This window comes from Propithecus coquereli, unplaced genomic scaffold (genome assembly GCF_000956105.1).
Source record: "Propithecus coquereli isolate 6110/MARCELLA unplaced genomic scaffold, Pcoq_1.0 Scaffold16, whole genome shotgun sequence".
NCBI classification, from domain to species: domain Eukaryota; kingdom Metazoa; phylum Chordata; class Mammalia; order Primates; family Indriidae; genus Propithecus; species Propithecus coquereli.
In genome coordinates, this window is record NW_012140524.1 from 1864320 (window position 1) to 1879380 (window position 15061).

Sequence of the window (15061 nt, forward strand, 5' to 3'; positions counted from 1 at the left end):
ATAGCACATTGAACTTAAGAAGCCACAAGGTCTCTCTGACACCACCCCCCAGAATAAGCACAGGCCTTTATCTGCCTAAGATCCAGACCCACCAAGGAGAATATTGTTTTTTCTTCCCCTCCCTGTAAGACCAAGAATGTAACCACGGTTACTGAAAGTTTGGCACTTATCCCCAAGGCTGAATGAAGAACGAGGGCAAATGATGCGAGGAGAGGGAAAGAGGAGTTTATTAACTTGCTGGCAAATGAGGAGTATGGCAGACTCTCTTCTTAAAAGTACCACAGTCCTCCCTAAAGCAGAATTAGAGCTTTTAAGGGGTGGTGGTGGTTTCAGCTTCAGGGTATTGGTGTTTAACTATAGTTGATGGTCCTCCTTGACCCCCATCTCCAGGGAAGACTCTCTCTTGACCTCTGCCCAGTATGGTGCAAAGAACAAAGAACACTCCCCTGCCCTTCTGATTACTGGCTTTGGGCAGCAATGCAGGTTTTAATTCCCAAGAGTGTGGAGGGGTGGGGTTAAAGGGGCAGCTCATAAAACATTTTACCTTTTAGGGTGTTCCCTCTGTTACAACCACACCTGGAATGACCCTTTCACTGTGGAAGGGAACTATTTACAAGCCAATCTCTGTTCCTGGATCCATTCCTTCTCCCTAGCAATCCCTTCAGCAGAATTTCTCCTCTCCGTGCTCCTGTAACCTGTTTTGCCAGGATGGTATATACGCTTCTGAACCCTGTTGGGGGGTGGGTAACCACTCAGTTATTTTCTCCATGTACATGTCAGATAAATTTGTATGCTTTTTCTCAATCTGCCTTTTGTGAATTGATTTTTCAGTGAACTTTCAGAGGGCAGAGGGGGAGCTTCCCTTGGCCCCCACAGTATCTTTCAATTCTCTTGAATTTCATGCAGTGAAATCAAGAGTCTTGGTTTATGCCAACATGGCTCTTCTTTAACATCTCTCTAAAACACTCCAAAGAGAGCAGGTAATCACCTGCCTAAATTTTTAAAATAACATTTGCTTTAGTGGTTATTAATTTGAATAACCTTATTACTCACTCCACCCTCCTGAGGCTCCTTAACCCAGAATTCAGCCTCACTGCCTAGGCTTCAGGCCAGGCTCAAGGACAAGAAGTCATTTAGATTCTTTTTTCTATCTTCTGCCTCTTTAAACATAGATAAAATTGCCCTTGGTCCCAGAAGTAAACAAAATCAAACTATAAAGTGAATACAGCTCTGCAGCCAGAGTGTTCCCCTGACTTAGCAGAAAACTGAAAGAAGGGAACAGAGATGTGGATGGGGAATGTAAGCAACCAAATACTTTTCATTTTCTACAAGTGGGAAAGCATCCAAATGGTGCAAACATGCAGTTGAGTGTTTTCATTTTCATTGACGTTGCTGATATTGTGGAACGAGGAACAAGCTAAGACTGATGTTGTGGAACTGCAACAGCCAAAACTCCTGGTTTTCTGTGGCCCAGGTTACTTGCTCTTGTGTCCTCCCTCTTCCAGCTTTCCCAGAGAAATAGCTTCTACTTTGGGCCTTACTTCCGGGAGAGGGAATGAGCTCACCTCTTAATGGATGGGGTGCTCCTAATGGGGTGCAGCCCAGACAAAACATTTTTTTGTTTGTTCCAGTTTTATCTTAAATTTCTGAGTAGATTTGCATTTTGTTCTAACATACACTCCTACTTGTTTCCATTTTAAATGTATTTACTTTCAGGAAAATTTTCCCCCAACTTTATTACGATATAATTGTCAAACTGTACATCATCATGATTTGGTATAGTTGTGAAATGATTACCATGATCAAGCTAATTCACATATCTATCACCTCACAGAGCTACCTTTCGTGCGTGTGTGTAGTAAGAACACATAAGATCACTCTTAGTAAATTTCAAACATACAGTATTGTTAACTATACTTACCACGGTGGCTTGCGCCTGTAATCCTAGCACTCTGGGAGGCCGAGGTGGGAGGATCGCCTGACGTCAAGAGTTCAAGACCAGCCTAAGCAACATAGTGAAACCCTGTCTCTACTAAAAATAGAAAAATGAGTTGGGTATGGTGCCATGTGCCTGTAGTCCCAGCTACTCGGGAGGCTGAGGCAGGAGGATTGCTTGGGCCCAAGAATTTGAGGTTGCATTGAGCTATGATCATGCCACTGCCCTCATGCCTGTGCAACAAAGTCAGACCCTGTCTCCAAAAAAAAGTTGAAAGTTTAGAAAGTAAAAGTTACTGTGAGCTAAATTTATTATTTAAATTTAATAAATTCAGTGTAATCTAAGGGTAGTGTTTATAAAGTCTATAGTAATGTATAGTACTGTCCTGGGCCTTCACATTCACTCACTCACAACTCCCAGTCCTCCAAACTCCACTCACAGTTAAGTGCCCTATACAGGTGTACCGTTTTATCATTTATACTGTATTTTTACAGTACCTTCTCTGTTTAGATACACAAATACCATTGAGTATTCAACACAGTAACATGCTATACAGGGTTGTGGCCTAGAAACATTGGGCCACACAATTTAGCCCAGGTACATAGCAGGCTATACAGGTTGATTATCCCTTATTAGAAATGCTCGGGACCAGAAGTGTTTCAGATTTTCAGGTTTTTTCAGATTTTGGAATATCTGCAGTGTATTTACCAATTGAGCATCCCTAATCCAAAGGTCCAAAGTCTAAAGTCCAATATTCTCTTTTTTTTTTTGAGACAGAGTCTGGCTCTGTTGCCCTGGCTAGAGTGCCGTGGCGTCAGCCTCAAACTCCTGGGCTCAAGCGATCCTCCTGCCTCAGCCTCCCGAGGAGTAGCTGGGACTACAGGCTTGTGCCACCATGCCCGGCTGATTTTTTCTATATATTTCTAGTTGTCCGATTAATTTCTTTCTATTTTTAGTAGAGACGGGGTCTCGCTCTTGCTCAGGCTGCTCTCAAACTCCTGACCTTGAGCGATCCACCCCCCTCGGCCTCCCAGAGTGTTAGGATTACAGGCGTGAGCCACCGCGCCCAGCCTCAAATATTCTCTTGAAGAGAACCTCAAATAAAAATTTTCACTTGGTAACACCAGTAGTTAGTCTTGAGCTTTTCTCATCTAGATGTGCATAGGCAAGAGTGTTATGTCAGTGCTCAGAGTTTCAGATTGTGGAACATTTTGTATTTTCAGATTTCGGATGCTCAACCTGTACGATCTAGGTTGGTGTAAGTACACTCTTTGACGTCCTCGCAAGGATGAAATCACCTAGGAACACATTTCACTCCCTGTCACTAAGCAACACATAACTGTTACAATATGAAAGCTGAAACCACAAGGAACTGCATTGTTCTATTAAAATTCATTGGTCTACTTTGCACTTTGAATATAATGAATGCACTTTTTATCTTGCCTTCCCTGCTTTCTTGCAATTTCCTAAACCCAGGAAAAAGTCTATCTTCTCATCTGAATGCATTCTAAAAATATCTACTGTGACATCCAACAAACTGACATTTCAACTTATAAAAATACCTTTTCAAAACATGTCCTATTGCAAGGATAGGAAACCAAAAAAAAAAACAAGCCATGAAGATCTCAAATTAGTTTTTTTAAAAAATAAATGTTTATTTCAAGTATGAAAAGTAATGTTAAAACATTATCCAAAAATTGTATTCAGTTTAACAAGTATAAAACAAGACTTCTGAAAAAAAGTTTACAATTAGGTATAAAATACTTAAGAATATAATCTGACATTCACAGTGGGCAGTTTTGAAAAATAAGTTTTGCTAATGTTGCTTAAAAACAAAAATATATGTACAGTCCCAGTTAAATAAACGAGTCCCTAACTGAGAAACAATCCTCCCTTAAGGTGGATAGTCAGCATTTCAAAATTAGGTCTGTATAAAGTGTTCTTCTTAAAATAACGGTAAACTTGGTTCAATAATGTAGAAGTTCAAATACCTTATGGCTTCCCTGCCAAATACTATCTATATCTTATGTCTGCTTACCCACAAAGTTCTCAAGCCATTTTAATTAAGCAATTTCAATGGAATACATAACCTAAGTGGGACCAAACTCTCTCTGACAGAGAAATCTTTATCGTGGCAGCTCTGAGTTACTTCCAGCAAAGTATTCTGAACAGAAAATGACAGAAATTTCCCAGTGGCAACTACAGAACCACATCTTGTAATTACTTTATAGGACTGCTACCAAGGCTTCTGCTTCTCTTCTCCAGGTACATCTGTTTGTAGGTTTGAAACATTGCTTTTGAATCTTTTACTGGGTTTTGTAGCATCTCAAATCCATCTACACTGAAGCTTCTCTTGGACGGTCTTGAATTAACATTGTTATCTAAGGGAAACAAAAATTTTATTTATTACTCTCAATGTTGAGTGTGACCAATATATCATCAATGAAAATTCGGAAGGAAAATGTGCATTCATCGGTGGGATAAAATTTAGGGTAATGGCCAGGCACGGTGGCTCATGCCTATAATCCTAGCACTTTGGGAGGCCAAAATGGGAGGATCACTTGAGGCCAGGAGTTGGAGACCAGCCTGAGCAAGACCGAGACCCCATCTCTACAAAAAACAGAAAAATTAGCCAGGTGTGGTGGTGTGCATCTGTAATCCCAGCTACTCGGGAAGCTGAGGCAGGCGGATTGCCTGAGCCCAGGAGTTTGAGCTTGCAGTGAGCTATGAAGACGCCACTGCACTCTAGCCTGGCCAACAGAGTGAGACCGCCCCAGGAAAAAAAAACTGGGCAAGTAGTTAAGCAAAAGTCTGGCAAACGATAGCTCTTTACCCATAGAATGAAGTTATATACACATGGTATCTTGCCTTTCCTTTGGAGAGTATTTTCTACTCTCACCGGTGTTACCACTGCCCAGGGCTGCTCTGCTCTACCTTTGCCCTTGCTCCATAAAATCCATCATTTGCACATTATGAATGTGACCTTTTTAACAGCTATCTAAATTAGCAACACAAAGAGCAACCAGACAGTCCCGAAAAGTGAATGATAAGGATAGTTTTAATATTCTGGCCTTGTCATGTATGAGTTATTCTAAAACACGAAAACACAATTGTACTTTTCTGTTTCTTCAAATCATGTCAGCATTGCATTAGCCTTAGTATCTTTTTTGGATAGACCTAGCTTTTCCCACTTCTGTGCAGTGTCTAGATGTGCCTCAACCTCAGTGCTCTTTCCCTATTCAGAATACCTACACAGATGCTCAACTTGCAACAGGGTTATGACCTGATAAATCCATCATAAACTGAAGACATTCAAGTTGAAAATGTATTTGAAGACACCTAACCTACTGAACATAACTTAGCCAGCCTACCTTAAACATGCTCAGAACTTACACTAGCCTATAGTTGGGCAAAATCATTTAACACAAGGTCTATTTCATAATAAAGTGGTGAATATCTCATGTAACTTACTGAACACTGTACCGAAAGTGAAACAGAACAGTTGTATAGTTTACTCGAGCTATGGCTTCTACAGAATGTGCTCTCACTTTCACACTTCTGTAAGGTCAAGGACCACCTGTACCTTTCATTCCTAATGTAGCCATCTCTTGCTGGATAATAGTCTTGTTTTTCATCCTCCTGCCTGAGTGGGTCAAGTATTCTGTCTTCTTAATTCTTTGTTCCAAATTCTTCCAGTAATGCTAATGCCCAAGGTGGGTCTCTAACTTGCTTTCCAAGGGATTCTTGTTACTTTCTCGTCTCTTTACTTCACCCTGATGATTTCACTGACTCTGTGTGCACTCCAACCTTTGCTACCAAATTCAGATATACACTTATCTTAAGTGTTTCTTTATACCTGTTTGGGAGCTCATGGCATTCGTTTTCATCTCACTTTATAGCTGGTTCATTCTTCTCCAGTCTCTTCACCTTAGGTCTATGTTTCACTCTTTCCCAGAGCTGTTCTCCACAGCTAGTTCTATTTGCCCCAACAGGTCTTTGAATACCCATGTAGCACCCACCTGATTTTTCTTTCCCCTTTCTTTTCACCTATTTGAGTCTCATCATACTTTGACAGAGTTCTGTAACTTACTCTTGGTTTGTCTTACCCTGCTTCAGATCTTACTGTATTTGTGCCCTGGCTTGTATTTTTTCATCATGGTTCTGAGTATTTCAGGCCCACGTTCACTATGTGTTGCTGGTCCCGCTGTGGCTGTCTTTACGGCTGTCATTTGGCTTGTGCTTATCTCTGAGCCTCTTTGGTCAATCTGTGTATCTGCCTTTGGAATATTTTCAGCCTGATTCCAAACATGCCTCTCACTCTCTCTTCGAGGTAATGTGTACATCTCTCCTGTTTCCAAGGACCTTTCTTGCCCCGATCACTGTGCCTGTTTGCATCATTCTTGTTTTTGGCTTTCTGTATTCCAACCTGAGGGCTACTGTTTTTTCACTTTCAGACCTCTCACTGCTCTTTTCCTCCCCACCCCCACCATAGGTTGTTTACCTGTTCTGAATAGGGTATGTTTCTTCTTTCTTTGATTCAACTTGGTTTTTTCCTGTATGCATGTTTCAATGTATACTTGACTCAATTTCTACATGCCTGCTTATGTATTGTTTTACGCTTTCTTCACACACTTTGCCAAGTCTCCCCTTTTTAAAAAAATAAAGTACTTCATTCCACTAATTAAATTGAATACTGAAAGCTCTAGTTTTTCTGGTTGGCCCTCAGCCCAAAGCCCTTCCCAGCAAAAAAATTCAGCTAGGATCACCCTCTCACTATCAAAATACAGTCAGCCTTATGTGACTGCAGGTTATAATGAGCCTTATAACCGGAGAAACCTAAAATATTTGCTGTCTGGTCCTGTACAGGAAAAACATGCAAACCCTTTATCTAATTCATTGTGCTGAGGATTATTTTCTTGATGAAAGGAAATTAATCTCAGATTCCCAGTCCACAGCATGACAGAGAAAATAGGAGAATGTCCTCCTACCACTCATAAACATTGAATGAATGAAAAAAAGAACATGGATGAAATCATACTTTATAACAGTATCATAATCATAATCCAACTTACATACACCAGATAGAAAGTAAAATTAAAACTTAAACAGTTGATGACTTTACCTGTTTCTTCAGTGTCCTCCAGCATCCTCTTCTTCACAGTTACGCATTTTAACCAGTCTTCTTTTGTACTTTTTATTCCTGAAACTATTTAAATATTCATTTTCAGATCTCTAGATATTGCTATTTATCTCTGTTAGTACTATAATAAAGGAAAGTCATGTAAGCCTAAATTAGGTTTTGGAAGGCCCACATACAACATAACCCTAAGAAAAAGCCTAGAAAAATGTTTCATCTTCAAGTTCATGTTCACTATGTAATTATGCTCCCCCTACCTGAGCTGAACATCAACACTCCTGAAGATATTTAAGGTCCCACAGATATAAAGTCACTTACATGCCCTCATCCACTTCCAAATACTCCGATTATACCCACACCTCATATTCTAAGGATCCAAATGAAAGGACCTATTGACATCACCAGTTTTACAAAATGAATTTTGTACTCTATTTAATCACATAGCTCTATCACCTTCCAAGAAAATGTACCCTGTTTATGCTATAACTTTATGCATCTCAACAAATATAGTTGGAAGAGCAAAGACTACGATTTCCATTTCCATCTGATTTTCTCAGCACAATGCACTATATATACATACATATATATGTATACACACACCCACACCCATATATATAATATATATATGTATATATATTTGGTTATTAAGCATGAAATGTCCGATTTCCTTAAGTACTAAGTTTGACAATTGATCTCTCTCATGGTTCACTTTGACACTTCTTGTTTTATTTTTATTGAGAAGGTACGTCCTCATTCTTTCAAACACATGGTTTGGCTTGTGGTTATCTTTCAAACTTTTTTTTAGAGCAATTTTTGTGAAACCATGGCTAAGTCAAAAATCCACGTTATTTTGAAATATGAATCCGTCATGGAACCATGCTATCCAGACCACTCAAAATATCAACAAAGTGTTTGGGAAGGATGTGGCTAATGAACACATAGTATGTCAGCAGCTTCAGAAGTTCCGTTCTGGTGATTTTAATCTTGAAAATGAGCCACGTGGACAACCTGAAACCAAAGTGGTTAATGATGAGCTGAAAGCTGTAGTGGAAGCGAATCCATCTTAACCTATGCGTGAATTAGCAGCAAGGTCTGACACTACTATTCCAATGATATTGGACCACTTGAAACAAATCAGCAAAGAAGCTGGATAGATGAGTTTCACATATATTAAAAAAGTGTCAGAAGAGAAATCGTCTCAAAGTTTGCCTTTCTTTGCTGTCACAACATAAAGGCAAGCCATTTGTACATTGTATTTCATGTTGTGATGAAAAATGGCTTCTTTTTGACAATCACAAGCATTTGGCACAACGGTTAGATAAAGATGAACTTCTGAAACACAGTCCAAAACCGAATATTCACCCAAAAAAGCTAATGGTGTCTGTTTGATGGTCCAGCACTACAGCTTCATGATACCTGGTCAATCGATTACAGTGGATGTCTATTCCAACCAACTGGACGAAATGATGAGGATGCTTGTGGTTAAGCAGCCAAGACTGGTCAATGGAGACAGGCCGATCCTCTTGTGAGATGAAGCTCAACCACATGTCGCACAAACTACGCTGCTTGAACTACAGAGGCTAGACTTGGAAACTCTTTGTCATGCACTGCATTTACCAGACTTTGCACCAAATGACTACTACTTATTTTTTCCAGCCTTTGGATCTCTTCTTAGAAGAAAAAATATTCAATTCTCAACAAGCTGTGGCGATTTCATTGCCACTGGCTCTCCAGGCTTCTTAAACAAGCTACCATTAAGATGGCAAAACTGTGTCAACAGTTTAGGCACATACTCTGATTAATTGTACTGCTTCTTGTTTGAGATAGAATAAACTAAACTTTTGATTCGAAATTGGACATTTCATATTTAATGACCTAATAATATCCACAATCCCTAAATATTCCCTTACTACTACAAAGAATTAGTCATCTATTTTCTCATTCATTTCTGTACTACATTAAGAGGTCTACCATTAAGCTACCTAAGACATGCCACCCTGGCTTTAGAGATATAACTTAACAATGGATAATACAGCTTTCATGGCCCTCCCATTTCATCAGTAGACTAGATGTTTCCATTTTAACTGGTGATAACACAGTCATCGACTATTTCAAAGATGGTAATAAATCGACCCATTTCCCATATGAACAAAAAGATTTCACTATCAATCGTTACATATTCCCTAATACTTAGAACAAAATTTCCAAATTCACAGGGCTTTAAAATTACAAGTCCAAAGGAGAATTAACAAAACAAAGACTCTTAGAACAATGTATACTTGACACTTTTCAAACTTGTCACAAGGAACATGGAATGTTTTAAACAATACAGCCTTTTTGGTACATACTGAAGTATTTGTAGTTGGCAAACCTTCCAGTTTTATATAGCTCATTATCACCAATTTACTACAATTTATAATAAGATGGCGATAAATATAAAACTAAATATTGCCCAATAAACACTGACTGAGAAAAACAAATACCAGGCAATGGAGTAACAAATCAAAACCTTTCCCAGCTACCCAGATAGCATGAGAGGCATCAGCCCAAATATCGATCTACAACTCTTTTACAATGTTGTAGACACCATCGTGAAAATCATACTGAACCTTGCACAGCAGCTTGCTCCTTCCTAGGACGAGGCTTTAGATCCTTTTTGTCTTCAACAGAGTTTGCATTCTTTAACAGCACATCTGGACACAATTTAAACTGCAGCATGCCTGGTTTTTCTGTAGTATCTTTCACAGGTAAAAGGGTCTTAGGTTTATTTTCCTGTGTCTTCTCTTTATTTTTATTAAGCTTCTTAGGTGAATTATCTAATTTGGTGAGGCAAATGCTTTCACGTTCAGTGCATTTAAATGCAACTCTGTTCAGGTATGATTTCCTTTGTTCCTTTGCTTGCAGAGGCATTTGGCCAAACTGAACTTCATTGCTTATACTGGCTAATTTTTTGCCTAATTTGGCCTTATCAATCCACATTTTGTCAGGCTGCTTTCCACCAACTGCTCCTTTAACATTCCTTGAAACGTTGGATGTTTTAGACTCCTCGGAATGGTGGACTTTGAGGTTTTTACCATGGCTTGTAAAAATATTTAATGATTCTTTAGAGGTCTGTACACTGATACTGTGTCTCTCATTTGATTTCTCACAACTTCCAACTTGCACAGAAAGCTTACCAGATCTCAGGTGTTCAGAACTGCATGGTACATTTTTCACATGGGTTCTCTTTGATGCTTTATTACTCATCGCTTCTTTATGCTTCTGCCTTTGAAAATACTCCTTCACAGTTAGAACTCTACTACCTTTAGATGAACTAGCCGTCGGGTCTGAGGACTTAGTATTTGACACAGTCTTTTCTTTAACACTGGATCTTTCATTTGGGTTTGACAAAAAATCACATAATTTGAGTGTGCCTCCCACGGTTTTATTCTGCTCTTGTTTATCATGTTTCTTTTTCTTTACCTCCATGTCTAGTATGCTCCCTTGGTCTAACTTCCTTTTTTCCAGATGTTTTTGTCTGAAGCCACCTGCTTTAAATTTTAACTTTTTCTTTTCTGGTGATACTAACTGTACTGAAGAACTATTCTTCTTATACAGATCTTTATTTATGGATAAAACTGTTTTTGCTTTTAGTGGGCGTAAGTTTTGTGTTACATGTTTCTTCTGCAAGCTTTCTTGAGAAGTTTGTTCATAAAATGCTGTTTTATTACTGGAGTGAAAGGTTACCTCATGAAATCTCAGGGTTTTTTTTTCATGATTTTGCAAGGAGACTACTTTATCACATTTAGAGGAAAATGGACCAGTTAATTCTTGTTCTGTCCTTAGAAGGCTATTATGTTTTGTTTTGGATGTATCTTTTATATTGTTGCTTTGTAGTTCAGGAAAATGATTTTTCTCATCCGTAAGAGTCAGAGGAGTCTTTGGATTATTTGAAGGACTATTAAGTTCAACAATAGAGACATCTCGAGCAGAGGTTCTCTGCCCTTGTTTACCACTGTTGGTCTTCAAAGGAGAACACTGTGCTTTCCCTTTCTCTTCTTTTGAAGTAGAGTTACTGGTGGAATTACACTGACACTGGGGTACTCCTTCATAAACCATAGACAGCCAACCCAATGCACAGCAACGGACATCGTCTTTCTCTGAGTCCACTGTTGGAGAATCACAATTTTCTCCTTTTGTAGGTGCTTGGGTGTCACTCTGGCCACTTACTTCTGCAGTAGGCTTTTCTTTTTGAGGTTCTGCCAATTTGTCTACATCACAGGGTTGATCATCCTGTTCAGGAAATAATTCTTTCATTTGCTCTGAGTTTAAAATTGTAATTTGTATTTGATCTGTTGAGTCTTTGGAGTCACAACTGGATTTACCACCAGTTTGATCTTCTGAGATCTGATTGGTCATCTGTTGGCCCACAGAACCTTCATGTCTGTTTATAGCTTCAATGCCATAGGGAAACTCTCTTAACAGTTCTGACAGCTGATCATGTAGGTATAAGGCAGATGTCTTATCATTATCAATCTCATTTCTTGCAGGCTCTTGGGCAGTATAATTGCTGGATACATCAATTTCCTGAGAGTAAATGTCCTGCTGACCAGCAGCTGATGAACACATATTATTAGCTGTGCCTTCTTTCTCCACGGTTTGTGCCACATTGCTTTCCTCTAGAGCACCTCTATTTGCTTCAGCATTATTAAAAGATGACGACTCTGGAGGTTGCTCTGACTTTGACAGATCAGTTATTTTATGGGAAACATCTGTGCACTGTACTAATTTATCTTTTTGAAAATCAAAGTCTTTATTTTCAGTGATGTTATCTATTTGCTCTTTTTGTTCTCCATTACTAATCCCTTTCTGATTGGGTAGAGGTTTTTGTGGCTCAACCTTTTTCATAGGTAGAGAGTTGAATATCTTTGCTATTTGGGAATTGTAAGATACATCACCTTCGACAAGAGAACAAATACTGTCAATCTGTAATATATCACTACTCACAATAGTATTATCTCCTGATTCATACAAGGTTTGTTTATCACTCACAACAGAATGGATTTCTGGTTCTGAATTGTTATACTTTCCTTGATTGACGTCAGGTGTGCCTTCTGAATTACCGTTAGTTGACTCATTCTCCTTTTCCTTCTGAGTTAGTGGGAAAATCTTGGTTGATGTTATAGTACTTGCTACTGGTCCATTAACATCAACTTTCAAAGCAGCACTTACTGACGTATTTTCTGCCAATTGGTTTTGCAAGCTACAAACACTGCCTTCTTTAATAACTGGATATACCGTTTCAGGTAAAGCTTCAGGTGTTATTCCTTTGACAGACAATGTTTTGACATCTGAAAGAATTAAGGGTGATACTACAGCAATCTGAAGTTCTGTTCCCTTTGTTATAGTTGTACCTGAAGACTCATAATTCTGTACTACCATTGACAAAGCTGTTTCTTGTGAGGGATTAACTATTTTATCCTGAGAATTTCCCACAACTGAACAAAGACTCTTAACACAGACATCTTTAGGCTTTGAAATTCCAACTGCTGTTCTGTTTGTTCTTGACTCATTACACTGTTTTTCTTCTGTAGTTTCTGAAGGTTTCTTTTTCCACAGAGAAAGACACGTTGCCAGCAATTCCATGGAATAATTACTGTCACTTTCAGCAAGCATTCCTTTTGTTGAGGATTCATGCTTGATGCAATTAGAGTTGTCTGAAATCCTGGCACTTACATTAGAAGTACTTGATGTCTCTGTAGTTTTCAAGGTCAGTTGGTTACCAGTGATTTGAGTATTCAGATTCATTTCACAACTGTCTACTTTAGAATCCTGAATAGTTTTACTAGCATCTTTTAAGAATTTCTTCTCAATGTTATCTCCTTGTGTAAGCAAATTAAGAAGTAGCCTATTTTTATTTAGAAGTTTTGAAGCATATTCCTCAAAGGATGTAGACTGCGGAACAGATGTTGTCTCACAAATTGCTGGCAGATTCAGTTCAACTTGGACAGAATTTTCTGATGAAAGCTCAGTGTCATTCAATGTTGCCTGGGTCATCTCAACAGTTGATGTCTTTGAAGACGTTGGAACTTTCCAATCATGACACTGGTCTGACATTGGCAACTTTTCTGAACAGACAGAATTTAGTACAACAGAACTGACTTGGTTAAACTTTCTGCAATTGATTTCTTGAATGTTGGAATTTAATGCACAGTGTGTTTTACTTGTTTCTGTAGATTCTGCTATTGTTGATGACTGTCCCTCTGCAATCTCTGGAGTTACTGGGGTTATTTGTAGTCCAGACTGAATTTTAGCAGTTTGTTCTTTCAGGGACAATTCAGAATTTTGAGCTGGTTGACTATAAGAGGTATTAGTCATTTTAATACAACCTGCTGCCATCAAAAGATTTTTATTAATTTTAATTTTCCTTGCAAGTTCTGAAAACTTCCTTTTTATTTCTACTAATGTTTTAATATCTCTCACTAGCTTTTCTTTTGTGACACTTGTATCCAGTAATTGATTTGAAGTTGGATTACAAAAATCCATTCTTTTCTCTTGATTATTTTGAGCAAGAGTCTGAACAGCATCCACAGATCTAATTGGTTCATTAAAAGGCTGTTTGACATTGGCATTTACTTTCACATTACAGAAATTTCCAATTGCGCTGACATTTTCATTAGGGTTTTGCCACTGCTGTTGAAAGCCTCTGTAAGAGTCCATCCTTATTTCAGATGAGTGCATTTTCTGACTCTGAGGAACTTCCACAGACACGTGTTTAAGAACATCCTGAGCACTTTGCAAAGGCTGGCTTCTGTATCTACAGTCATAAGGAGGAGGAGGAGGAGGAGGAGGGAGTCTTTTGTCAAGTTGAGTGGCATATTGCTGAGAGGGTACAGCTGCAGTCTCCTTTGACTGTAAAGTCAGGGAAGAATTTGGAAGCTGACTATTTTTAAGTTGTAATGACGTAGATGGCATAGGGTTTCGTTTCTGAATATTAGGATCTTGCAAAAGTTTTTGTGGCGCATAACAGTATTGCTTGGGAAGTGGTCTGTAATCTGGATAAGTCAGTCCATTAGATGCATACTGTTGTGCCCAGTCAACCTTTCGCTCCAAAAAAGATTGGTTAAGTCCCTGATTCCCTTGGTAAGTTATAGGAACTCTTACAGAATTGGAAGGGATCATTTGCAGTTGCAAAGAATAGGTATCTGATGTTACAAGTTGACTCTGTGGTGCATGTATATTGGGTATATTAGTTGCAAAATCAGCTTGATGAGATACAGCTGCCCCTGTATGAGAAAGCACAGGATTTCTCATTGTTGAGTTCAACCATACATTCTGTGTAACTCCTGAAGACATTTGTAAATTGTGACTTAGTTGTTTGGGTCCTTTAACATTTCCAAATGTTACTCTTTCTAATGCAGTTTGTGAGGCCACAACTGTCCCATTATTTATATCAGAAACAGGGATCTGTTGAGGATAATTTTGGATATTCAGGAGTGGCTGTGGTACTGGATTTGAATTATTGGGATACATGCACGCTTCTTGGTTATTTCCAGGACAGCCGAAAGAGCTATGAGATGTTGTGGTAAATTGGTTTATTAAAGACTGCTGCAAAAAAGACGATTGGCTTTTAGGATACTGTGGTGGTAATGTAGCACTCTCTGGTTCTGCATTCCAATTCATTGTTGAGTTGATATAGTAGCAGTGTATTAAAAGTCAGTTGTTCTGAATGTCAGAAATCTGTAAGAAATAAAGATCATTTATTAAAACACTGCTTTGCCTAGATAAAATTTCTAAGAAAATCAGTAGCTGACTGTATCAATCATAATTAGTGAAACTTCAGACTAGACAAGCCCCATCTTTAATTTAGGAAGAGGTATAGCAATGGGGGATGTAATAATGTAAGGCAAATGTCAATGAAATTTCTGGAGTATTTAACAGAAGTTCATTCTACACAATACAGCTAGCATTTTATTTGTTACATTTAATGCATGGACTGTCACACTAGA

At 38.6% G+C, this 15061-nt stretch overlaps 1 protein-coding gene across 1 annotated transcript; it reads right to left on the minus strand.

Moving 5' to 3' along the window:
- Nucleotides 1-3571: 3571 nt before the first annotated feature.
- On the minus strand, nt 3572-14742 carry KIAA1551 (KIAA1551 ortholog). Its single transcript, XM_012641052.1, has 3 exons — nt 9683-14742; nt 7059-7142; nt 3572-4317 (listed from the first exon to the last, which is right to left on the minus strand). The coding sequence occupies exons 1-3, from the start codon at nt 14733-14735 to the stop codon at nt 4157-4159; spliced, it is 5298 nt and encodes a 1765-aa protein (XP_012496506.1). The 5' UTR covers nt 14736-14742; the 3' UTR covers nt 3572-4156.
- Between the last annotated feature and the right edge of the window lie 319 nt (nt 14743-15061).